Source organism: Sphaerodactylus townsendi, linkage group LG08, assembly GCF_021028975.2.
Source record: "Sphaerodactylus townsendi isolate TG3544 linkage group LG08, MPM_Stown_v2.3, whole genome shotgun sequence".
In the NCBI taxonomy this organism is placed as follows: Eukaryota; Metazoa; Chordata; class Lepidosauria; order Squamata; family Sphaerodactylidae; genus Sphaerodactylus; species Sphaerodactylus townsendi.
In genome coordinates, this window is record NC_059432.1 from 95,900,762 (window position 1) to 95,927,556 (window position 26,795).

At 45.3% G+C, this 26,795-nt stretch overlaps 1 protein-coding gene across 4 annotated transcripts; it reads left to right on the forward strand.

The window, feature by feature from the left end:
• Positions 1–598: 598 nt before the first annotated feature.
• On the forward strand, positions 599–26,557 carry LOC125437372 (acidic leucine-rich nuclear phosphoprotein 32-related protein-like). Of its 4 annotated transcripts, none has more exons than XM_048504836.1 (7): positions 599–744; positions 12,488–12,688; positions 13,294–13,387; positions 16,530–16,648; positions 20,762–20,904; positions 23,044–23,241; positions 26,400–26,557. In XM_048504836.1, exons 2-7 carry the CDS (start codon positions 12,686–12,688, stop codon positions 26,506–26,508), a joined length of 666 nt encoding a protein of 221 aa, XP_048360793.1. In that variant the 5' UTR covers positions 599–744; positions 12,488–12,685; the 3' UTR covers positions 26,509–26,557. The 4 variants fall into 4 exon arrangements, with proteins under 4 accessions (XP_048360793.1, XP_048360791.1, XP_048360792.1 ...); XM_048504834.1 differs by having other exon boundaries at positions 12,488–12,641; XM_048504835.1 differs by having other exon boundaries at positions 12,488–12,641; positions 23,044–23,213.
• The last annotated feature ends 238 nt before the right edge of the window (positions 26,558–26,795 follow it).

The following is a 26,795-nucleotide window of genomic DNA, read 5'->3' on the forward strand; positions in this document are numbered from 1 at the left end:
TCACAGCTTCTCGGAGCTCTCTCAGCCCCACCTATTTCACAGGGTGTTTGTTGTGAGGGGGGAAGGGCAAGGAGATTGTAAGCCCCTTTGAGTCTCCTGCAGGAGAGAAAGGGGGGATATAAATCCAAACTCTTCTTCTTCTTCTTCCTGCAGTGTAGAATGCTGAACCAGGGAGTCCTGGGTTCAAATTCATTTAGCCAAGAAGCTCAGGAAATCATCCAGGGCCGGTTACATTATTTCAGTCTAACTTATTGCACAGGGTTATTATGAATGAAACCGTGGGATATTCCCAACCCTGAGCTCCTTTGAAAGTAAATGGGCTATAACTGTAACTATTAGAAAGTAGAGAGAAATGAAAAAAATGCTGGATATAAAGTGAGGATGTCACAAGTTTGTCCAGATGATCCTCTTGTATCTCAAGAACATCAGCCGCCTCTGGCAAGCGACTAAGGAAAAGTGGGCCTTTTTCCCATTGGCTAGCACAGCAACGCAGGAAATCCTTTGAGGCACTTAAGAGATTGGTAACAATACCTTCTAAGGTGAACGCTGACAGACTGTCTCCCTGGTGATGCCGAATCCATAGCGCTCCGGCCAAGAACCTGAAGGGGTTCCTGCGTTTCCACAGGGATGCTGGTGAGCTGCAACCACAGAGGGAAGGAAGATGGAAAGAAATGCTTCTGCGGAAGGGAACTAGCTTAATGGAAGCTTTGAAAACTTCACCTCGTCGCACGCCATGTCCGAAAGGTAAGAGAACGAAAGTAACATTAGTCTGGCCGCTATTGACTCGACACACTTTGCAAAGCCAAGATAGTGTTACAGGATTGAGTATCTTTATAAACGGGCCGTTCACGGCAACTGAATGGCTGAGGCAGGCTCTTGTGCCGCGAAAGGAAAGAAGAGAGATGTCACTTCTTCATTACCGAATACAAATAGCTCCTTCTCCCAAAATGGATTATTTATGAAAAACTAGGTGAAAAACAGTCATTTGAGTATAATATTAAGTACGCCATCGTTACTGATAAGGCTGCTGTGCTGGTTATATATCCACCGGCAAAGGCTAATTGTATGTGATGTGGCTAATTATGTTAATTGTGCCTGAAGTGCAAGAAAGAACATTTTCCATATCACAAGAAAATGAATGCCCAAATGTTAGGACCATAATTCACCTCAGCCGCATGTTAGAAGGGGGGAGGCAGGGTGCATTAGGGAAATTGTTTCCAAATGGTTTTGTCGTTAAACTCAAAGGTTCTCATAAAACACAAAAAGATAGATGGTTGTGCATAAAGCTTCAGATGTGTGTGTGTGTGTGTGTGTGTGTGTGTGTGTGTGTGTGTGTGTGTGTGTGTGTGTGTGTGTGCAGAAAATAGTGCAGGTAGTATTTAAAGTATGCTAAACTGCCACCGGGTTCCTCATGCTAGATATGCCTCTATAATCACAACAAATGTCACTCCCGTCTAATGTTTACACGGCACTTTAAAACAGTCTGAGGTACTTCTTTATCATCATTACTCCTTTATTTATCTACTGCATTTCCAAAATGCCTTCCAGCTATGGCAGGCCACAGTGGTTTAAAATTTAAAATACTCAGAAAGGTACAAAAGTTTAATAATGAAATAGCAGCATTCCTCTAAGCCCTTGGTGGTTTCCTCGGGAGTTTTTGGCATGGGTTCCTTGGCTTGGGCTTCTCCTGACTAGCTTTCCCTTCAAACCAGGCAAGACTTTAGGCCTTGGGGAAAGTATAGAGCCGTGGTGGTGAACCTTTGGCACTCCAGATGTTATGGATTACAATTCCCATCAGTCCCTGCCAGCAATTGGCCATGCTGGCAGGGGCTGGTGGGAATTGTAGTCCATAACATCTGGAGTGCCAAAGGTTCGTCACCACTGGACTCTGCCAGATTCTCAGGGGTTTGGTGGGTTCTTCAAGAGCTTTGGGACACGTGAACTTGCCTGTTTCTGAGTTCAGTATTGCCTAGTGACTACCAATGGCTCTCCAGGATCTCAGATGGAGGTTTTTAACGTTACTTATCACCCATTTTTTTAAAAAAATCTGGAGTTGCTGGGGATGGAACCTGGGGTTGAGCTTTCCATGTGCAAAGCAGATGTTCTACCACTGAGCCACAGCCTCTTCATAGAAGAGAGGCAAAGACTATTCTACCCCATGCTGTTTCTCCACTGCCATCAAAACTGTCAACCAGCCAGGACTAAAGTGGTCTAGCTATATTTTCATTTTTCAGGCCTGTTGCCCCGCCCCCACATATTTTACTTGAATACCATTGGTGAATATTCTCCTTTTACACCTGTCTTCCCCCTTGGATTAGGGTTGCCAACCTCCAGGTGGTAAGTGGAGGTCTTCCATTGTTACAATTGATCTTCAGGTGAAGGAATTGGTTCACCTGGAGAAAATGGGCATTTTGAAAGATGGACTCTATAGAATTATACCCTGTTGAAGTCCCTCCCCTCTGCAAACCCTATTATCCTCAGGCTTCAACTACACCCCCCCTCCACAAAAAAATCTTCAGGTATTTCCCAATTCAGAGCTGGCAAACCTTCCTTAAATTCAACTCCTGAGCTCTCCTAATCCTAATCTCTCCTTACCCCAAACCACTAGGATTCCCTTGGTCCCCTGAGGCCTGGGTACAGCTTTGAACTCACCTCAGTTTCCACTCCCAGGTACCATACTTTATTCCAAAAGCTGGCATCTAGGTAGAGACAGAGGGAATCCATCTTATCTACCCTTCCCATGTAACGCAGGAGATCATATGGGTGGAAAAGGAATTTCTGGCAATGCACTTTTTTTGCCCTACAGTTAAGAAAAGACTGGAGTCACAGTCTTGCACCTCTGGCTACTGACTGGAAAAAAATATTTGGGACCAGAGGACCAGCTGGGAAGAGTGTTATCCCTCCTATTTTTTTTTCAGTACCCTACCCTATTTTCATATTATTGCCGGTTTCAGACACGGTTGCTTGTAGCTGGTGATCAGCCGTGAGCCCCGGAGTCTCCTTGATGTATGATTGGCTTTTCTTATCACTCCATGACTCTTATCCTGGGGTCTCAAATGACTCTCTCAAGTGCTTTCCTACACGGCAAGGATAGCAGGGAAGTATTTCTAGATGCACAGGGCATCTCTGCTTTCTCATTGTTGTATTACAATTAAACGGGAGGCCAGTGGGACCGTAAAGAATCGCAAAATTCAATCCCGCATAATTTTTCTTGAGTTTAGAGCTCAATTCCAGCAGATCCATGGAGGGTTCGTCAGAAGTGTTCATCTGCCTAATGGATATTGATTACTTGCATATGATGAAGGGAGTTGTGAATCCCAAAAGTTTTAAAGTGCCGCTGAGCTCCTGTTTTGTTTTGCCGCCACAGATAACCATGGCTACCCATCAGGAATTAACATCTTTGTTGTATGAGTACAGTCTTAACTGAACTTTGTTTGGTAACCTTGCACTTGGCAGATTTGATGTTTGTTGGCTAATGGAATTATGTGATCTGATTGTCTTTGGAGTCATTCATTTTCTTTGTCTTTTGTCATTGTCTTTGGAGTCATTTTTGAGGTCCATCTCAGTAAAAGGGGCTGTGATGCATTGGTAGAAGAAGAAGAGTTAGTTTTTATATCCCACTTTTCTCTACCTTTTAAGAGTCTCCAAGTGGCTTAAGAATCATCTTCCCCTCCCCACAACGAACACCTTGTGAGGTAGATGGGGCTGAGAGTGTTCTGAGAGAACTGTGACCAGCCCAAGGTCATTCAGAAGACTTCATATGGGTGACAGGGGGAATCAAACCCAGTTCTCCAGATTAGAGTCCGCTGTTCTAAACCACTACACCATTCTGGCTCTCTTTGCATGTAGAAGGCCCCAGACTCAGTCCCAGCCATCTTCAGACAAACGAATCAAATAATATGGTGATGTGAAAGATCATTAATGCAGAGCTGCTGCCGGTCAAAGCAGGTAATATGTTTATATATTTTAGGAGAGGTGCCATAAATCAACGGTAGAGCATCTGATTGACATACGGAAGGTCCCAGGTTGAACCCCTGGCATCTCCAGTTAAAAGAGTCAGGTAGGAAACGATGTGAAAGACCTCTGCACTGGAGAGCTGCTACCTGTACCTGTTGGACCTGTGGTCTAATTCAGTAGAAGGCAGCTTCATGCTTTCTCGCCATTAGCAGTGGCATAGTGGTTAAGAGCAGGTGTACTCTAATCTGGAGGAACCAGGTTTGATTCCCCGCTTTGCCGCCTGAGCTGTGGAGGCTTATCTGGGGAATTCAGAGTAGCCTGTACACTCCAACACATGCCAGCTGGGTGATCTTGGGCTAGTCACAGTTCTTCTGAGCTCTCTCAGCCCCACCTACCTCACAGGGTGTTTGTTGTGAGGGGGGAAGGGAAAGGAGTTTGTAAGCTCCTTTGAGTCTCCTGTAGGAGAGAAGGGGGGGTATAAATCCAACTCTTCTTATTCTTCATTATAAATTGTAAATAGGGCTTTTTTTGCAAGGAGAGGGGAAGAAAATTTCATTAATCCACCTCGTGTGACAATAAATGGAGCGTAAAGACATTTCACAGCTGTTCGTGAAAATGCCTCTTCATGGAAACTTCTTAGCCACAGTTCTGCAAGGGTGTGTCTGCACAGAAACTTCCCCTCTTTTTCACCAGTTAACTATTGAAGCACAGAGCACTCCCTCTGCAGGCAGAGACTAGCAGTGTAATCCTAAACATAGTTAAAGCTTTCTAAAAACCCTTTTTATCCTAGGACAGTGATGGCGAACCTATGGCACGGGTGCCAGAGGTGGCACTTGGAGCCCTCTCTGTGGGCACGCACCCACAGAGTTCGACATGTGGGGGTGGAAAATCACCCCCCCCACACACACACACACATCTAGGCTGGCCTGGACCACGGTATGCGCGCACCACAGTGAGCAGGGAGGACACGGCTGGCGGGCCTGGTGCCTGTGCTCTGGGTGGTTGCTACCCGAGGGGGGGCACAAAGGAGGCAGAGATGCCAGAGAGGCACAGAGCGGTGTGCGCAGGACTTGCTGGATCCTACAGCAGGCTGGCCCCTGCTCGAGCGGGTGGGGCGGAGGAAGAGGGAGCCAACCAGTTTTTTCTAAACGTAAACCTCAGCATTCAGGTTAAATTGCCGGGTTGGCACTTTGAGATAAATAACTGGGGTTTGGGTTGCAATTTGGGCACTCGGTCTTAAAAAGGTTCGCCATCACTGTCCTAGGAAGCTCAAGGTGGCATATATTGTCTGTAGACCTTCCATTGGAATATTCCATGCCATTTTAAATACAGACCATACTGTGTAGAACAGGGGTCCCCAACCTTTTTGAGCCGGTAAACACGTTTAGAATTCTGATGTGGCATGGTGCGTCCAGCAACAACATGGCTGCCACAGAAGGCGGAGCCAGCCACTCAACTATTACCACAGCTGAACTTTATTTATTTATTTATTTTTCAAATTTATATCCCGCCCAACCCCCGAAGGGCTCTGGGCGGCGGACAACACAAAATTCAAATACGATAAACATAAAAACAATATATAAATTTATTGTCGAAGGCTTTCACGGCCGGAATCACTTGGGTGCTGTGTGGTTTCCGGGCTGTATGGCCGTGTTCTAGCAGCATTCTCTCCTGACGTTTCGCCTGCATCTGTGGCTGGCATCTTCAGATCCTCTGAAGACGCCAGCCACAGATGCAGGCGAAACGTCAGGAGAGAATGCTGCTAGAACACGGCCATACAGCCCGGAAACCACACAGCACCCAAAATATATAAATTAATCACTAAATAACATATTTAAAATGCAGCAAATTAATACATGATACAGCAATGCCCACAAAGTCCCTCTTAGACCCTCCAGAGGGGGAAAGAAAAAGAGTGGGTCCTACAGACGGAATGGACCCTACCTATAAGATGAATAGGAGGGAGAGGGAGGGGAGGGGCTTCAGTAACACAGTGTAGATTCTTGCACTGTGGAAGCAACTCCTTCCAAAGAAATGTTTTTTAAAAGCTGCACAGCCAATCAAATCTCCAATAGTCAATCAGTAGCCTGGCTGGGCAAAAGCCTACCTGAGTCCACTCACTTCCTAAAAACACTGGGCAGGCACCAGAAAAGGTGTTCGCACGTGTCACAATGCCCATCAGCACCATGTTGAGGATCCTTGGAGAAGACAATGCCAAGTATGTACTTGGAATCGATCTGAAATCATTTTGAAATTTTCACAACTGGGCTTGGATATATGGCATGAGCTAAAGATGCAGGGCATAACTGACAGATGTCCTGCCTGCCACTACGCTTTCCCTGCTTTTTGCTATCTGCGACTCCTATCCTAATGCCCCTCAAATTGTTCTCTGTGAATCTATGCACCGCCAGGAACACCAGAAGCATCAAAATAAGGGACTGCCATGGGATGACATTTGATCACACAGGTAACTGCTCAACAGGGCAGCGTCATAGCCCAGGTGAGGCTGAGGGGTCTTCCCCTCCAATCAAATTCATGGTGATAATTTGAAAACTTCCATTTCAATGATGACAGAGTGTGTCGTAAAACAGAAACCTTTTGGGTGGAAACAAAATTAGCAGTCTGGGGGTCTGTTGAAAAACATGAGCTGCAAACCTATCCAACCTGCTGCTGTTCCCTCTGGCTCAGGATGGATTCTCCAAGATAACAATCATCCCTTGTACTGAAGTGATCCTGAAACAAATCCTCTGTCATCCACCACGACTCTGAGAATGGCACGGTGCCTGTAGTGGGCAAAGGGTAACTTAAGTATGTGATAATTTATTTACTGAAAGGGGATGTTACATGTGAGTAAAACCTTTGAAATGATTCTTATTCAAGTTGTACGTTCCTCACACATGTTTTCATGCTACACAGATACACTTGGTCTCCTGACAGGGTTAGAAACAGAGGCGTATTGGGGGGAACTTCTCCGGGTGCCCCCTGTTCCCCCCACTCTTGGGGGGTGGGGCTGCCAGGGTGTACATTTTTTGGTCATGGGCCGCACCTGGCACCCTCCACATGACCGAAAGCCATGTGCCTAGGGCCAGTGGTGGCGAACCTATGGCACGGGTGCCAGAGGTAACACTCAGAGTCCTCTCTGTGGGCACGCGCAAACAGAGTGCCCTCCCCATCTAGGCTGGCCTGGGCCACTGGGCTCGATTATTAGCATTAAACCTAAGACCTAGTTTTGGGGAAGCAGTGTAGGTAACCCTGTTAAGTGCTGTTAAACCCCACTGATTTTCATGCGAAGAACTAAAGCGCGATCCTTTACCTAGGAGTAAGCTTGGTTGCTGGCAATGGGGATTGCTTCTGAGTAAACCCTCCTAGGGTTGTGATTCACCTGTTGGAAGATTCACCCGTTGGAAGCAAAGCCAATGACTACCACCAAGCTTACTCCTGAGTAACGCATGCCTCGGAGCCAACCGTTTTTTCTAACCTAAAACCTCAGTATTCAGGTTAAATTGCCATGTTGGCACATGGCAATAAATAAGTGGGTTTTGGGTTGCAGTTTGGGCACTTGGTCTTGAAAAGGTTTGCCATCACTGCTATAGGCTTTTGTTTATTCATTCATTTGTTTCTTCATTGGTCCACCTGGAAAATGGCAACCTCTTGAAGGAGGAAGAAAAGTTTGGATTATACTCCACTTTTATCAACTGTAAAGAGTCTCAAAACAGTTTACAATTGCCTTCCCTTCTTCTCCCCACAACAGGACCTTGTGAAACAGGTGGGGCTTAGAGAGTCCTGAGAGAACTGTGACTAGCCCAATGCCACCCAGCAGGCTCCATGTGGAAGAGTAAAGAAACAAATCTGGTTCTCCAGATTAGAGACTGGAGAACGAAGGTTAACTAGTGCCAGAGTCAATGACTGATGGAGATGAAGGTGTACATCAGCCTAAAGATTACTGAGTTATCCATAATCGGCCTTGTCCCCAAGGACTATTCCCCGGTAACCTAAAATTCCAGCAACGACACCTGAGGAAAGACTTATTCTGTTATAAATATTGGTGGAAGAGGATGGGGAAGACCAAGGACTATCAGTGTTGCAGATTTCTGTGAGACTATTAGTGAAATGAATTTCTCTCCAGAAGTAAGAACTTTGATTTATGGTAACAACCTATTTCTCACTACAGGCAAAAGGGAGGAAATAATTCTGCCAAGATAGACAGCATAAATTTCATTTTTCCTCCTTAATGGCCAACCTAATCGAGAGAGCATCTCCCAATGGGGCTGTACAGAGTGAGGCCAAGCCAACGGGCTCTCCAGTCTAGGCATAAAGTTGGAATGGTTTAAAATGTAGTAAGCTATAATTGTTTTAAATTGCACCCCATCTCTCCAGCCTCAATTAGTTTTCACTCACTCTAAAGAGGCAATAATAAAAAGGAGCCGGAGAAATAGGACCGTCTAAGAGAAAAGATGACATTTCCTACATTCAGGTTTAAAATATAGTGTGTGTGGTTGTAAGCAACACAAATGTAGCAGTGTCCATTTTAACGGAGGAAGCTACCTTATGCAGAGAGAGAGACTATGGATCCATTTAGTCTAGTTATGTGGGACCTAATGAACTATCAATATGTGACAGGGAGTCACATGCTATTAGAACCACATGACAAGAAGCAGGTGACCCAGAACTAAGATCTCATCAGTGAAGGGGCGTAGGGGGAAGAATGGCACCCAGGGCAAAATGATGCCCATGTCCCGCCTCTGCGGGGTCCCACCCCCCGCCCTGACCTTAGAGCAGCCGGCTGAAAAAGCAGCCTGGCTGAACTGCCGGCTGAACTAAGATAAGTCGGGGCGGGGGGGTGCATCAGGGCCAGGACCATGAGTCCTGGGGAAAACGAAGACAGGAAATACAAGTCACGCACCACCATGTGAACCAGGATGAGGAACAAGAAGAGTTGGTTTCTATACCCTGTTTTTCTCTGCCATAAGGAGTCTCAAAGTGGCATGCAATCAGAACCCCAGGTAGATGGGGCTGGGAGAGTTCTGAGAGAACTGTGATTGGTCCAACCATGGTCATCCAGCAGGCTTTAGGTGGGGAATCTGGGGAATCAAACCCAGTTCTCCAGATTAGAGCCTACTGCTCTTAACCCCTACACCACACTGGATCCCCAAGCCAAAGGGCAGATAATATCTCCACCTCCGACTGATTTTCAGTACAATTTTAAAACTGCTTTCCTAGGTTGAAGATCCACTGAACTGGCCTGAGTAGGATTCTGAGTAACTAGTTTAGGACTGTTCTCTTCATCGTACTATTCTGCTCCTCCTCTCTGAATGCATGCAAAACAGAAGCAAATGTGTAACCTTCTCTCTCCCTCTCTGCACACTCATGACAAATAGCAGCAATATAGATCTGTATGTATGTGTATACACACACATACATACATACATGGTGACTGTGACGAAGGGAGGAGAATTGCACAGCCTAAGATTTTGAGGAACCAGTCTCCTTTGGATGGATGGATGGATGGATGGATGGATGGATGGATGGATGGATGGATGGATGGATGGATGGATGGATGGATGGATGGATGGATGGATGGATGGATGGATGGATGGATGGATGGATGGATGGATGGATGGATGGATGGATGGATGGATGGATGGATGGATGGATATTCACACTACACACACACACACACACACACACAAGTGCTAACTAATAAGAACTTGTGTGAGGCATCTTGTTTTTCCCTTCCTCAACTGCTTTCTCTTTCTCTTCCCTAGCAGCCCCTGGAGCCTCTGCCATTTCCCTGATTCCTTTTCTCCTTCTCACCCACCAGCCAATTTACCTTTATTTGTCCCTCATCTTCCCTCCTATCTTTCTGTTGGATGTTTCTCCCTGGGAAAACTATGGTCACTGCCCAGTTGCATAGTGGGGAACCTGCAAGGACTTGTGTGGGGATACCTCACTTCCCCCTTCGTCTCCCACTATTTCCTCTTTCCCACCTTCTGGCAACCCACATATTCTCCTCTCCTTTCCCAGTTTCCTTCTCTCCTTCCTTTCCACCAACCAACCCACCTTTTATTGACCCTTCATCTTAAGTTACATTTATTATTTACTTGCTTCATTTATTCCCAGACTTTCTCTACAATGAGCTCCAGAGAAGTACATCATTTTATCAACACAACCACTCTGAGTAGTAGGTTTGGGTGAGGGTTGTAACTGGTCCAAATTCACCAGTACGTTTCCATAGCAGAGTGGGGATTCAAGCATGATTCTCCGACTTCCTAGTTTGAAACTCTAACTATGACACCACACCAGCTTTCATGGGGTGGCTGCTGTTGAACAGTGCAAGCAGCCAGTCCCAGGTGAGTGGTGCAGGTCATGTGGTATCAAGTCTATCTCACCCGAAAAGCTCAAGGCAGTGTACCAAGTTCTCACAAACTCTAGTCCAGGGGCTGCAACCTGTGGCTCTCCATATATTCATGGACTACAATTCCCATCAGCCCCTGCCACCATTGCCAATTGGCCATGGTGGCAGGGGCTGATGGGAAATGTAGTCCATAAACATCTGGAGAGCCACAGGTTGCAGATCCCTGCTCTAGTCCATACCCACAACTGTGTGAGGCCGAGACTGACATGGACCAAGGTCACCCACCCAGTGAGTTTCACAGCAGAGTGAGGATTTGAATCAAGGTCTTCCCAGTTCTAGTCTGAGATTCCAACTCCCAAAACTGCATTCCGTTGGTGGGCAAATTAAGAACTCATCATTATTTTGGGCAGGTTGCAGTACAGTTTTAATGTCTTCTTGACTTGTTCACTGAGAAAGCCTTGAACATCACCAGTATCTTGTTAACACTGGGATGCGTGGTCTTGCTTAGAGGGAAAATACCATTACCATCCCAACTAGAGAATGTTACAGCTCCCTTATGCGCTAGTTATAATCATGTTTTGTGACAGATCGTGGGGTTTGTACAATAACAGGAGTGTGCTATGCCACATCTGCTGTGCTACTGAAGATCAAAATGAATATCCATCAAAGCATTCCTCAGCAGACATCTCTGAGCCTTTAGAGACGTTCATTTGCTTGAAATCACAACCTGGAACATTGTACCATTCATGCAATAAAAAAACAAAGCCATTTGGATTCTTCTGCGCACCAAAACAATTAATTTGTTTAAGCTGTTCTGGCATGTGTCTGAACTCCTGTGGGACCATTTCAGTTTGGGAAAAACCCATCTAGGATTCCTAACCTAGAGATTGGTCAGATGGATCCAGGAAGTTGTTAATGCCTCTCTAGAGGTGGGTGAGGTACTAGGTGACTTCCCCCTCTTGAAGAGACCAGCTCTGGAATTGATGGTGCTTAGCAATTACCACCTGGTGGCTAATATTCCTTTTTGGGGGTAAGGTTTTGGGGAGGGTGGTGGTGACCCAATTGTAGACACACCTGGATGACACTGATTTTCTGGAGCCACGTCATTTGGGTTTCAGGCACAGTCATAATACCAATAAAGATTGCCTTGGTCGCCCTGATGGATGACCTTCTCAGGGAGAGAGGCAGGGGCCACGTGTCCCTGTTTGTTTTCTTTGATCTAACTGGGGGATGGTTTTTAAGGGAAATTTTATTACGGCAAGAAGATTTTAGTTGTAGTATAAATAAATAAGCATTTGCCAAACAAGAAGGCATGAAGGGGAGAAAGTGTGATAGAGGACATGGGATCAAGTCAGAATATCTAGAAAGGCCACACACATTTACGTAAATACAATTAAGTACTAGCCCTTTCTGCACAAATGTCCTAAAACATTTGGAAAATGTTTTCAATCTCCCCCACATTAGCATGATGTATATCCACACTCAAAACGATTCATGGCAGCCATGATGTATTTTCCCGCCTTTTTTTTTAAGTTAGTTGAAGAATCGATGCTTCCATCTTTCACAGCTTTGTGCTGTGATTCTCCATACTTTGTATAATCGATGCCTAAAAGATTATTTCCCCCACCCCCCAAATAAAACAGAAATTATGAAATCCACAGGCGAGGGGGAACAGAGAGTAATCTCACAAAATGGCGCCAAGGAGGAAGCTTGGGAACACCAGAGAGGCATGGAAATGTTTTAAACATAACACACAGCAGTGAAGCCATTTTGAAAATGCTTCAGCCTAAAGAATCATTTTCAGAGGTGATTCACTAAAAACATTTTGAGACTGGAAATGAAATGTTTTCAGGACCAAAGCGGGGGGGGGGGGGGGACAATCTGGAACTCCATGGAGGCGATATTTTATTTCCTGCCTCAAAACATTTTAAAAGGTTTTTGCGGAGATTGTTCTTTTTTTAAAAAAAAAGATTTCTGTAGACATCTTGAAGGAGCAAGACTGGGGAGAGAAGAAAGGGATGATGGGGAATTAAATTAAATATGAATGCAGTTGTGAGAGAAGGTGGGTGAGGGACTTTGCCTTTGACCCCCACAATCCTGGAAATACTGTGGAAGCTCAAACACGTTCACCAGACCAATGACCACTCTGTCCCTTTAAAATGTTTACCTGCTTAGTTCCTCAGGTCTGAACACCAGCTGTCTTCGATTCAGTGCCTCCCATTCACCTCCCTGCTCGGATCTAAGTGATCCAGAAATCCCTTTGTCGGTGCTATCCTCAAGGAACAGAGAGCTCCTCCAACACAGCTGCGATTCTGGCATTGCCTCTCCAGTAAGCATTCTGGTTCTGGGGTCAGTGGAAAGAAGCCCAAGTTGATGGTAACCTCATTACTAGCATCTCTTTCTGTGTCATGATGGTGCAATCATTCTCCCTTAGTTAGCCTTCCAAGGTGAGGGATTGGTTATTGTGACAGTGGAAAGAAGGCCACTGTATGGAGGGACCAAAGTGGTGGCAGATACCAGCTCCACCCAAGATGTGGGAGAGGCCTTTCCTGTCTACCCAGATGGGACCAAACAGTAGTCAGGAAGGGAGTTAACTATCTTGGGAATGTTCTAGTTTGGGATTTCCTGTATTGATCAAGGGGCTGAATAAGATGGCTTAAAAGATTCATTCCAACTTTAGGACTTCACCAAGGATTGCCAACTCCAGGTTGGGATATTTCTGGAGATTCAGGGCCAAAGCCTGGGGAAGGTAGAATTTGGGGAAGGTGCCATTTTTTCCAGGGGAATTGGTCTTTATTGCCTGGAGATCAGTTTTAACCCTCCATGGCAGTTTCAATCTCCATGGCAGCCACATTCAATATGTGGGCATTGATTGAACCTGTATTGGAAATACCTGGGCGAGGTTGGAGGGGATATGCATTGACTAAACTATATTTGTCAGGTGAGGAAATGTACCCTTGTGTTGCTTCTTTGTTTTCAAGCTTCCATCAGATTCGGTCAAATATCTTACCTGGCACGAATTAGAAGAACATGATGTTCAAGGGAGTCAAATCCGCTGCCCCCGAGTGAGAGAAGGTACCGAAAAGTATTTGGTTTGTAGCCTCCGTGGTAGCAAATAAAAGGGAAATGTAAGAACAAAACTCATGATTGTCAAGTCAATTGAAGTCAGAAACTTTGCTCTAGAGCCAACATGGTAGCATGATTAGATCAAACCAGGATCTGGGAGGCCTGAGTTCTAATCCCCACTCTGTAAACGACCTTGGGCCAGTCACACACTCGCTGCCTAAGCCACCTCACAAGGTTGTTGTGAGAATAAGATGGAGAAGGGGAGAATATTGTAAGCTACTTTGAGCCCATGATGTGGAGAGAAGTGGGGTATGAAGGAAGTAACCATTGTCGAATAGAGCCCATGTGTGAAGCACTGTGTATGTGTACAGCCACTTGAGATAGATAGGCGATCTACTAATAATGTATTTATAGTTATTTTAATTGAATCAATCTATTCACTGAGTGGTTGGTTGAAAGGTGGCTTATTAGCTAATGAAAATTCATTACTCCGTAGGCTGTCTTAATTATAATGGTTAATGGGAGTTAAATAGCCTAACTCTGGACAGAATTGCAGTCAAGGAACACAACTGCTCCTGCGCTCCCAAAAGCTGAAGACAAATAATAAGGGGAACAAAGCAAAATGATCAAATTCTGGCAATATTGATAAGAGGCCCTTGGAATGCGAATCAGTTCAAAGAACAGCGGTTTGTTCACCTGGCGACCGTCATCATCCCCAACAGCAATCTTGAAAGGAATATAGTGTGGCAGTCCATTATCTTAACAATTCAGGCTTCCCTGAGATGCCAATTTTGCAATCTAATGTGACGCTTCTGGTGTAGAGATAAGCTTTGCTAGATTTCGCAGCCTTGATATTTAATTCCCAGTTGTTTGCCGCTGTAAACAATACAATACCTGGGAGGAAAGTTGCAGTCCGCATGAACCAGAGAAAGGAGAAAACTATGTTGAATTTATTTTGCCAACGGTGATTATTATGGAGAGTTGGCGGCACGGGCCCTGTTCAGTCATTTGATTGTGGCACGTCACCTGTGTATTCTGGGAGAGCAGGCAATGTGCGATCATCTCAATATGCACAAATGGCATTGTGTCTGGATAGAAAAAAAAACAGGCCATGATGGATTCCTACACAGGCCAAATATCGCAGACTAGCAGTAATTCCCATCGTAAAATGAAATAAAATGGGCTCTAGACAGGAAGGAGGGTGGCCTGTTCCCTCCTCCCCCTCACCCCGGCCAGGCCTGGCTTGGGAAACAGGGAAGGCTCCCCAATCGTCCATGCAGGGTTCAGAGAGCTGAACCTTCATGAAGGATCAGGCTGTTCCCCCCCCCCACTCCTTGTTTCCCAAGTCCTGTACAGCTTGAGAAACAGAGAAGGGGCCCTGATCCTCCACACTAGAGAATTGAGCTCTTTCCCCCCTTCTCCATGTTTCCCAAGCTCTGTGCACTTCTTTCTCTCCCCTATTACAACTAAATATATTATTGTGGGAGGATCCCGGCTATGATTGATTGATACTCTTGTTTTTGAGAGACCAAGGATCTTGTATACTATGGGGGTTTTATGTTTGTTTTTTGCAGATTTTATCAGTGGTGGGATCCAAAAATTTTAGTAACAGGTTCCCATGGTGGTGGGATTCAAACTGTGGCGTAGCGCCAATGGGGCTGGGTGGGGCACAATGGGGGCCTGGGTAGGGCACAATGGGGGCCTGGCCGTACATTCCGGGGGCGGGCCATTCCTGGGCGGGGCTGTGGCAAGGACGCAGCCGCTGCGCCGGTCCTTGGGCGGGAAACAAATGCACGCAGGCGCAGGCTGCCACGCATGCCGGTGCACCTCCTGCTAGACTGCTTCAAGTTCTGCACGCTACTGCTGAGAGGAGGGGCGTAACTAAGGCAAAATCACCAATGAGTAACCCCCCCTCAGCACACACAAATAATTAGTAACCTACTCTCGGGAACCTGTGAGAATCTGCTGGATCCCACCTCTGGATTTTATTGTAAGACATTGGCTATAATGTGCAACTTTTATTGTGAGCTGCCGTGAAGCCATTGGGAAAGGAATGCCTACAAGACAAATTAATAAATAACAAATAAAATTAATTGGGCAGAAGCCCTGATTTTTCAGGGTGTGCATGTGCGTGTACTAAAGCTAGAATATATGTGCATTGTCCAATTCATACAAAGTGGCGACCACATGTATAAAAATAATTGCGGGTAGTATGTTCTCCCGGGTACATATGGTAGAAGCACCCGAAATTTAAAGACTGAATCTGTGGTGTAGCTCAGCTCAACTGTAATGCCCCCCCCCCCCGCTAAAGCACAGAATTGTTTACCAGTCCCATAAGTAGTGGAGACTTACCTGGTGAACCAGATTTGTTTCCCTACTCCTACATACCTGCTGGGTGACCTGGGGATTTTCATAGTTTGTTCAGAACTCTGTCAACCCCACCTACCTCACAAGGTGTCTTTTGTGGGGAGAGGGAGGAAAAGGAGTTTGTAAGCCCCTTTGAGTTTCCTTACAGAAGGGTATAAATTCAAACTCTTCTTCTTCTGTTCAACCCAAGGCAACAGAGGAATTAAAAGAAATTGGGAAGAAAAACCTATCTCAAGTCACCTCTACCTAGAGGCTAACCAGGTGCCTGCTAATGGTGGGCATCTCCTGGTAATTGTTGCTGATGCCTGCAGATGTCCATCTGGTCAGCAGGTGGGGGCAGGAAGGCAAAATGGAGGCAGTGGCAATCTTTGTCATTACAAAACCATGTCACTTCCACCACAATCTGGAAGTGCCAGCATCACACTGAGCCAATGCTCAAGCACTTACACGGAAATTCCACAGAATTTGGGGGTGAGTGCTAGAGTGTCACCCTAGTGTCATGCTGGCACTTCCAGGTTGCACCAGAAGTGACATCATCACATGGCAATGAGGGCTGCCATTCCCCTTGAAGTACATACCACCTCTCCATATCTCCCACTGGTTGCATGCCATGCTTGGCAACCCTACCCCAATGCTTTTTTACGAATTATCTCCTGACTGGAGTCTATACTTGGTCTCTTGAATATTTCTAAGCCTTGACAGGGTTGACCAAGATAGAAATGAATTATACAAGCTGCAATGCAATGCCGGAATGAATACTGCTCTCCCTCGCTCTCCTGAACAGGGCCTTCTGCTGAAAACCGGTTTTGTAGAGGAAAACATCACATTCACTGTGCAAGAAAGCAAGTGAAAGAACAAGAGAAGTGGGGAAAAAGGCTGCAGGAGAACTGGGAAGATTGTATGGTGAACTTTTTTTTTAACTGAGATTTTATGAAGGGTTTTTGTGGGAGGGTGAGTGGCACGAGTTAGCCCAGTCTTATCAGATCCCAGAATAAGCAGGGTTGGTATTTGGAAGCAGTGGCGTACCAGGCCTAAATGGCACCTGGAGAGGACAGGAGCCGGCCTGCAGGGAGGCCGGGATGGGGTGGGGCACTGTGGTGGGCAGCTCGGGCACTCCCCCCTGTTCCCATTAGCGGTACGCCACTGCTTGGAAGGGAGACCACAAAGGAAAGTTCTGCAGGGGAAGGCAATGGAAAGCTTCCTCTGCTTCACACTTGCCTCAAAAGTCCCTTGTTGGGGTTGCCATGTCAGCTGTGACTTGTTAGAAACACTAGGATTGTCCACAGACATTTTGACGGAGTTCTTTCCCCCTCTTCAATACTTGTGACTTATTTTCGTTACTTGCGATTGATTGTCTGTTCCACCTTCTTGAATTAATTTTGATTGTTGGTCATTTCTGTCAGTTTCACGGGGAAATGCATTTCTCACTGGTTCCTTCCGCACATGCAGAATAATCCACTTTCAATCCACTTTCACAATTGTCTGCAAGGTCAATTCCCCACGGTCAATCGTGTGATACTCACGAGAAATAACCAGGTTTCAGGAAGAACTCCCCACTGCTTGAGCGACGAACAGGGATTCATCCCGTTTCTGGCACTCGTTCTCCCCCTTATCCTGCATCCTGGCAGAACCTGCTTGCATGTACAACTTTTCTCCTTAGCACACTTTCAGTCTAGTTTCGTGGGGAGGAAGGGGGGTCCAATCCATGTTTAAAATTCCCATTGTGGACCATGACGCAAGTCTAGCAACCAATCAGCTCTTGGCAGCGCGCACAGCCTCTTCCAGGTTTTGGTTAGCATAACGAAAAACCGCTTACATGAGTAACCGTCCACCCTTCCAAATGACTGAAACCCCGCTTAAACGGTTATCCTTGCAAACAAGCGAAAAAACACTTAAACGTCTAAATGTTTAAACGTTTATCCTTGCAAACGGGCAAACCTCAGGTTCCTGCCCCCAAAAGGTCCTGCCCCAACATGGCACACCAGCCAATCAGGAGAGACCTGCAAAGGAGATTGTGTAGTGGTGGGGACTGCTACATTTCTGGAATCAGAGACAGGCCTACATGTCTTCGCTGAATACATGCTGCGGTGGGGAGGTTGAAACCCCGATTAAAAGTTGTGTTTTCTTTACGAACTTGGTTTAATCTAGATAGAATTTCCCCATGGGGAATCGACCCAAGTGGATCTTGCTATTTCACACAGTAAAATCCAGCTGCAAAGTGCACTGAAAGTAGATTGAAAATGCATTATTCTGCATGTGTGAAAGGGGCATCAGTCACGCACCTGGGATGATGTATCCACATTACTCTTGGCATATTCTAGGCTGAATTGCAATGACCAATTGGCCATGCTGGCAGGGGCTGATGGGAATTGTAGTCCATAACATCTGGAGTGCCAAAGGTTCACCACCACTGACCTAAGGGGAGTCTCAGATCAGATCCATTTTTCACAGCTCTGGATGCTTTTATGAATCTTGTCCTTCACCTTTTTTGATAGCAAGTTCTTCACTGGCAGTAAATAAATGACATGTATTTATTTATTCAAGTCCTTTTCATCCCACCTTTCTCTATTTAGCAAGTTTCGTGTAGAAGAGCTGGTAAACAGATGTTATGATGAAAAATAGATTAAATCACAGCAGACTGAGCTTTAGAATGTCCAGGGGATTTGGAAGACTTTTTCTGCCAGCGGGATTGTTTGAAATAATTTGGGCAATTAGTTCTTCAAATAAGAAAAGGCTCTTTTCAGACACCATAAAGAAACCATGAGAATCAGCCGTGTTTCAGGCTTGCATAGTCCTATCCCATGTAGAGTCATGACTGAAGATTTCATGAATCAGAAAGTCTTCATTGCACTCTCCATCTCAGAATCTAAGCACCTGAACGAGTTGGTGCTGATTTCTTTCCCAGTGACCAGAAATCGATACCATAGCTTTATCCTGTTTTAAAATTCCAGTTTCTGGAAATGAGCAACCTCTGATCTGGCTGTTGTGGGTTTTCCAGGTTGTGTGGCCATGGTTTGGTAGTTTTTGCTTCTAACATTTCACCCACATCTATGGCTGGCATCTTCAGAGGCAGGTCACGGTAAGATTTGTTTCCTACTGTTAGGAGCAAAACTACCAGGCAACGGCCACACAGCCTGGAAAATCTTCACAGCCAGTTGATCCCAACCATGAAAGCCTTTCACAGCATCTGATGTGTTAAGGAACATAGATATGGGTCAAAATATTAAGTGAAATCTTACTAGGAAGGCGTCAATTGTAGCTGTTTGCATGGTGTGGTGGTTAAGAGTAGTGGACTCTGATCTGGACAACCGAGTTTGATTCCCCACTCCTCCACATGAGTGGTGAACTCTTATCTGGTGAACTGGATCGTTTCTCCACTCCTCCACATGAAGCCTGCTGGGTGATCTTGAGCTAGTCATAGTTCTTCAGAACTTCTCCCAGCCCCACCTACTTCACAAGATGTGAAGAGAGAAAGGGAAAAAAGAGTGTGTAAGCCCCCTTGTGTCTCCTTGCAGAAAAGAAAAGCAGCCTATAAATCCAAACTCTTCCACTCTTCTTCTTAGAGGAGGAGGGAAAGAGGATTGTAAGAATACCGTAGACTCATTCTCATCAATATACTCTGGTGTATTCCTCACATCCATGTACAACATGGCTGTCTCCACCATGACAAGTGGAGTGAATATAAATACATATTAATGAAAAGAGGTAGTGAATATTAATGAAAGCCCTCAGTTAAAGTGGTGGCTTCATTTATTTCCAGTTGGGCACAACAGGATCTGACCTGGACGGCTTGGCCTTGCCTGATTTTGTCAGATCTCAGAAGCTAAGCAGGGTCAGCCCTGGTTAATACTTGGATGGGAGACCATCAAGGAAGTCCAGGCTTGCTAAGTAGAGGCAGGCAATGGCAAGCCACATCTGAACATCTCTTGCCTTGAAAATCTTATAGGGTTGCCATCAGTTGGCTGAGACTGGTCAGCACTTCCCCGTCACCAACACAACAGGAAGCACACGTACAAAAGCAAGCTGTCCCAAGGAGAGGTGACTTAACCCTGGGTAGCTTGGTCAGTTGCTAAGTGGAAAGCAACACCTTACCTTGCACATTCATGCAAGAATGTGGTCAACTCCATGGTAAAATGAATGTCTGTACGGCTCCTGTGCTGTAAAGAAACTAGCAATGCCACCTGGAGCAGAGATACACACTTGACTTGATGGACTTATAAAGAAGTAACCCTGCATGGGATTGCAGTGTAACAGTATGGTGTTTAAGAGAGGACAGGACTCTAATCTGGAGAACCAGGTTTGATTCCCCACTCCTGCTCATTTAGCCTGCTGGGTGACCTTGAGCTAATCACAGTTCTCTCCAAACTCTCTCAGCCCCACCTACCTCACAAGGTGTCTTGTAGGGAGAGGAAGGGAAAGGATTTTGTAAGGTGCCTTGAGTCTCCTTGCAGAAGAGAAAGGAGGCGGGTGTAAATCCAAACTCTTCTTTTTCTTCAACCGTAGGCTGACCAGCCATCCTGCTTTTGGCGGGACCGTCACACCTTTGGACAATTTGTCCCGCATCCCGCAGGTTCTACAAATTGTCCCGATTTTGGGGAGGCTGCTGCACTGCCTTGGGGGCGCAAGGCAGTGCGGCAGCCTCCCGTGCGCCCGGCCGCCCAGGGGCTGCACAGGCTTCTGGGAGCTTAGCCATTTGCAGCTCTCTGTCACAGAGCGTGACAAGCGGTAAGCAGAAACATTCAATCACTCTTGGCCCGCGCGTGTGCTAGCCTAGTCCTGCCTTGCTTCCCCATCCCCGTCCCGGATCACAAAGGTGACCATCTGGTCACCTTATTCAACAGAGAAATCCTAAACAAATCTCCCATTTAATGTACAGGGTTTGCTCTCAGGAAAGTGTTTTTAGGATCACAACCTGATTCATACTGTGAAAGACATGGCGTGAGCAAAGAAACCGAATTGTGAGTCAATGGAAAGAAAACTAAATAACCCATCCATGTGTTCTTTCCCTTCTTCCAGAGTTTAAACCTTTCATATCAGGATCTGGGTGACCTTTACCAGGTAGAAAATTTTAAAAGGATCCTCCGGCGATTGATCCGAGTAGAGAGGCTTTGGCTCGTAGACAACTCATTGGGGGACCTAAGTGCCATATGCTTGCCAAGGTAGAATGAGATTCTTTCAAAATCATCTAATCTTTTTAGAGAATTGATGCAGTCAGTGGCAGCATTGTTCCGGGTGTCCAGAACGATATCTGTAAGCATTGTTGTTAGGCTGAGTTTCCATTATAGGACCTAAGTGATCTGAATATTTAATACTTCAGTCAACCTAGCCAAAACAAACAGAACAGTATTTCAGCAATGCACCTCTCTAAAAAATTGGTCCAACTAAATGCAGCATAGAGCATTCCATAGTTAGAATATTCCTGCATTTTGTCCCAATCTGTGGCGTAGTGGTTAAGAGCAGGTGTACTCTAATCTGGAGGAACCAGGTTTGATTCCCCGCTCTGCCGCCTGAGCTGTGGAGGCTTATCTGGGGAATTCAGATTAGCCCGTATACTCCAACACACACCAGCTGGGTGACCTTGGGCTAGTCACAGTTCTTCTGAGCTCTCTCAGCCCAATCTACCTCACAGGGTGTTTGTTGCGAGGGGGGAAGGGAAAGGAGTTTGTAAGCCCCTTTGAGTCTCCTATAGGAGAGAAAGGGGGATATAAATCCAACTCTTCTTCTTCTTCTTCAATCTGCATGGGAAATGACTTTTAAAGGTAAAGGTGCAAACCAATAGGTCATTGCTGACCCATGAGGTGATGTCATATCACTGGCATTAACTAGGTAGACTATTGGTTCTGGTGGGTTTTCCAGGCTGTGTGGCCGTGGTCTGTTGGATCTTGTTCCTAATGTTCCGCCAGACCAGAGCCACACAGCCCGGAAAACCCACCAGAACCAGTTGAATCCGGCCATGAAAGCCTTCAACAATAGGTAGACTATGTTTACAAAGTGGTTTGCCATCACCCTCCCCAGGCATCTACACTTTACTCCCAGCAAGCTGGGTACTCGTTTCACCGAGCTCAGAAGATAAAAGACTGAGTCAACCATGAGCCAGCTATTTAAATCCAACTTCCATCAGGATCGAACTCAGGTTGTGAGCAGGACTTTTGATTGAAGTAGTGCAGCTTACCACTCTGCACCATGGGGCTCTTAAATGGTTTTTACACACAGGCAATCTATATATGCTGTATTTCTTCCCAGCTAGGTAAACAGCAGCTCCAAGGGGCCAGTTTAGACTGGAACTGTGGCATGGAGGGAATCAATAAAACCCTTACTGTACGCTATTGGTGATCCACTCAGATGCTCTTTACAAAAGAGACAAATTCGTGGAGGGGCCAAACATAGAAATTCCAGTGTAGTTTGACCCCCTGGGCTCTTTTTGTACACATTTATGAGATGTTGCAAAACCTCATGTAGAGTTTTGCCATTTCTGTTTTTGTACAAGAAGGCATTTGTCTGAACATTCATCTAGTGAAAATTATGGAGGCATCCTAGCCATAATAGGTTATGGTCCCTTCTGACAGGGAAATCGCCGCTGTTTGTCTCTTTCTTTTACCATAAACTAGAAGCCAAAGGAAACTGGAAGCAATACTGGAAGCCATAGGTCCAGTGAATAATCAAGAAGGTTTGTTCTTTTCCACATCAGCCTGGCTCCAGTTTCTGGAACTGAGAGGGTCCAATAGTGATGTAAGGCAGAATTTTGTTGCACAGGTGGGCCCACGACACAGAGCTACCATCACAACCAGGCTCTGTATTTTTGAGAACATTTTGTATGGTTTAGATTTTTATTTATTTATTTAAGACATTTCTATACTGCGGTTTCAGCCACCTGCTTGAGGTGGCATACAAGGTAAAACCATTACAAGCATATAATTGTTAAAGTTAACAAACCAGCCCAAACCCAAAAGTATAAAAGTGCATAAAAGCCCAGAAGCATAAAAGGGGCAAAAAGGAGAAGCACATAACAATTCAGAATGTTAACATTCCATGATTTTTTTATGGTATGAGCCTCAGCCAAACGCCTCCCCATGAGACACAAAGCTAATTTAGTTCTATGTGCGGCAAATAGGACTTAACTGAACATAATTAGTGTAGTAAAGGAGACGCATTGCCCCAGCACTGATGTAGTGCTGTCGTTTTCTGAGAGGCTGCACCTGTGTAAATGTCTCTTAAATTGCTTCCTGAGGAAAATGGGATTTGTGAGTTGAAATTTCTTATGTGGTACATAATAGTTTGCCTTTTTATACATTTTACAGATGCAAAGAATTGAAACTCAACAAAAATCATTTTACATCCTTCCGACAGCTGCCAAAGATACCTGCAATTCAACACCTGTCCCTAGAAGAAAACAATATTGAAAGTCTACATGGGTTATCAGGCCTAAGAAACTCTCCACTAGAATCTCTTGTTCTTCAGAGGAACCCCTGTGAGTTTCATGAAAACTACAGGCAGCTGTAAGTTTTAGCATATCATTGAAGTGTGATGAGCAATGAGAAAATAATGGGTCGGATACGATGACACCCGTCCATCAAAGTCTTCCTCCAACAGAGGAAGTTCTCCTTCAACAAAGCAAGAGTTTCTGCCATCTGAGCAAGCCTTTCTTCCTAATTCTTCATCAGAGAAAGTCTTTCTCCTTTGAAGTGATATTAGAACAGAATCATAAGAGTCAGTTGTTAGTGGAGGAGTATCATAAGAAGAATTGGTTTTTACACTTTGCTTTTTTCTCCTGTAAAGGAGTCTCGAAGCAGCTTATAAACTCCTTTCTACCTCTCCCCATAACAGGCACCTTGTGAGGAAGATGGGGCTGTTACCTGAAGAGGTGGGAAGTATGGAGAAATTAGCTGGAGCAGACTCCTGCCATTGCAGAAGGCCAGGCAACGTGGGGTCTTGATTTGCCTATTTATACAAGTCAGCTTTTATGCAGAAACACGCTGGAGTGTGGATCAAAGTATAACCATTTTTATTAAGGGATAAAAATGGGGTTACACAAGCACACAGTAAAACAGCAGAACACACACACAGTCCTGGGATATAGACAGTTCTGAGGGGATAGATCGGGAATAGATAAGGAATATAGGGAGCGTACAATAAAAGTTATAGTCACCTGATCTAGGAGTGGAATGGTCCAGGAAACAGAACTGAGCGACCCATGCTTAGCTCTGGAAGAAACAGTGTTGTGGAATAGCATCTCAGACAGGGAGTTGTCCAGAGATACTGAACACTTTCTATTGGGACTGCGGGCAGAGAAATGGACCCTCAGGGTTATGCAGAGTGATCTTAAATCACCCGAGACAAAAGGGATTTCCTGTCCTTCTTGGGAAGGACTGGAGGCAGACATCGACCTTATTGGTGGGTCATCAGTCCAATGGGTTTAGACAGGGAAGTTAGCTGAAGAGATTACATCTGTGAAACAATGATAATGTAAAGTAAGGTGATTGTTAAAAGTATTACTCACAGGACAAAACATTAGTTAGAACAATACAGGCAGGTAAGCACATTGACACATCCTTTGTCTTCTCCAGGTCATATGGACCAGGGCTGGAGATGGGAACTCTCTCTCAGGCAACATCTTTTATGTGTAAACTTCATCCTGTCAGGAAGGGTGTGAGAGGATATTATGCAAGTTGCTTTGGAGGGAGACAAGTCCAGAGAAAGTTCTTTTTCCTTGTAGGCTGCCCAAAACAAGCTTTTCTGTTTGGACAGTGCTGCTTGACATCCCAAGGTTGGCTGAGGTGGTTGAAGTGCCACTGTATCGATACAGAGCCCTTGGTTCACCATAGGTCAACAGGGCTGAGAGTGTTCTGATGGGGCTGAAAGAACTGTGACTAGCCCAAGGTGACCCAACAGGCTTCGTGTGGAGGAGTGGGGGAAACAACCCTGGTTCTCCATATTAGATTTCATGTGTGTCAGGCTCTCAAACGTGGAAATAACAGAGACCGTAGGAAAGTCCTAAAGCAGTTTATTTCTACAACACGTAGAGTAACAGAGAAAGCTGAATCTAAGCTCTCCCGCTTAGATCCAGAGATTATATCCTTCAATCCCCCCCCCATTTGATTCCTGCCAAATGTGTTTCACAAAGTGTATAACATTTGCACTACAGAGCTTCAAGAAACCTGGGAACATTCGCACCTTCCCGCAGGAGGGCTGGCGCCAGGGAATTGCCAGGAGGGGAGAGGGAAACAGGAAAGCATTTACAGGAAACATTTGCAATTCTTACACAGCAAGACATCTGGGCATTGACAGGCTTGGTCCTGACAATGTGGTGGTCTGGGGAATCAAACCAGGTTCTCCAGATTACAGTCCACCACTCTTAACCCCTACACCACACTGGCTCTCATAGCAGAAGAGAGACACAGGATTGGATCCAGCCAACTTGTATTTATTGCTCTGCGTTGCCCAGTTTTCCTTCTTCTGATGGTCCCCATCCCATGTGGCTTTCATCCATGCCAGTCCAATAATTGTCAGCATAGCATTTTTCAGCTATTATAAGGGATACCCTCTTCCCTTTTTCATCATAGAAAAACTGGTTGGATCCAACCCATGTATTCTATAGAAAACCACCTTTTGACACAATAGCACTGGCAAAAAAAATTGTGTAGGCAGTCGGAGGCAAGCGATACCTGAATACTGAATACACAACCCCCCTCTTCTAAGACTGAGGTCTCGAACAATAAAACCATAAAACTGAAATAAGACCCATATCGAAAAGCACCTTCTCTGCAGCCTCTCAAAAAAAGCAACAAAATAGGTATGATGAAGGTCAGAATCCTCTGAGCGAAGCTCAACCTTCTGCTGTAAAGTTGCTCCAGAAAGCAAGGACCGTTTATTCAAACATGGCTTCATCCATTTTCGTCTCAGTTGGGACACATAAGGACTTTACAAAAGGATATGCACCAAGTAGTCCACTGAGGCAAACAATACCAGGATTTGAATAAGGCAGTGCCAAAGGGAGAACAGTGACTCCCAAATTTGCAGCAGGAGGGGACTGAAGTATGCCTTAAAAATTAAGTCACCTAGTTAAATACACGCATTACTTTTTGTCTGTTAGAATGGAGAGATTCTGTGCCACATTATTCCCTCTGACAATGTACGAAAAGGGTCATGCGTCTAAGCGCACCCCATGATCTCCGAAAGCAACCCAAACTGTAGCTGAGAAATCAATCTCCCAGAATCATCACCATAACTCCACCCTGCAGCTGTTTCCCAGATAGGTCAAAGTTGATGGAAAGCTGAAAAGGGATAGCTGCCTTCCACCTGGTAATGTTTCCCTGTTTCTTGTGAAGTCTCTGTGAAGACATCCTTAGATTTACCTGTAGTTGCATCCAGGTGGAGAATCAGCTGGTTTTCTGATTGTGCTTCAATATCTGGTGATATATTGACACGTTCACAAGGAAACTTTGTTATGAAGAAGGCAAAGAACAGAATGTCACTGTGCGGTTACTTTTTTATACTGTTGTTAATTATACAAATCAACTCAAATATAAACTCTGGACTGTTTATCTACAAATGTTTTCCAGTGTAAGAATATGCTAGTAAAAAAATGCACGAAATGTGACTTACAACAGGATATGAGAAAAGCATTAATGTTCTCTTATATCTTGTTCTCTCTCAGCGTGTTCTCCAAATTGCCAAACCTGAAGATGCTGGATGGGATTCCAAAACTGCCAGAGGACCGTCCTCCACACACCAGTTTTTTGTCTAAAACGTGCACCATACTATAGCGCTACATTTTGTGATGGAATCAAAGGACTTGTCTTGCTGAATGGAATAAATCCTATGGATGCAAGAAGGCTCCCTTACTGTTCATGTTTCCAAAATCTGCAACCAAGGGAAGCCACTGTACAGGAAGTCACGAAAGGCCATCCCTTGACCACCAGAAGCTCTGTTTTGTGAGTTGCTAACTCCAGGTTGTGTAATTCCTAAAGATTTGGAGGGGTGGAGGCTGAAGACAGCACAGTTTGGGGAGGGGAGAGACGTCTGCTGGGCATGATGCTACACAGTCCACCCT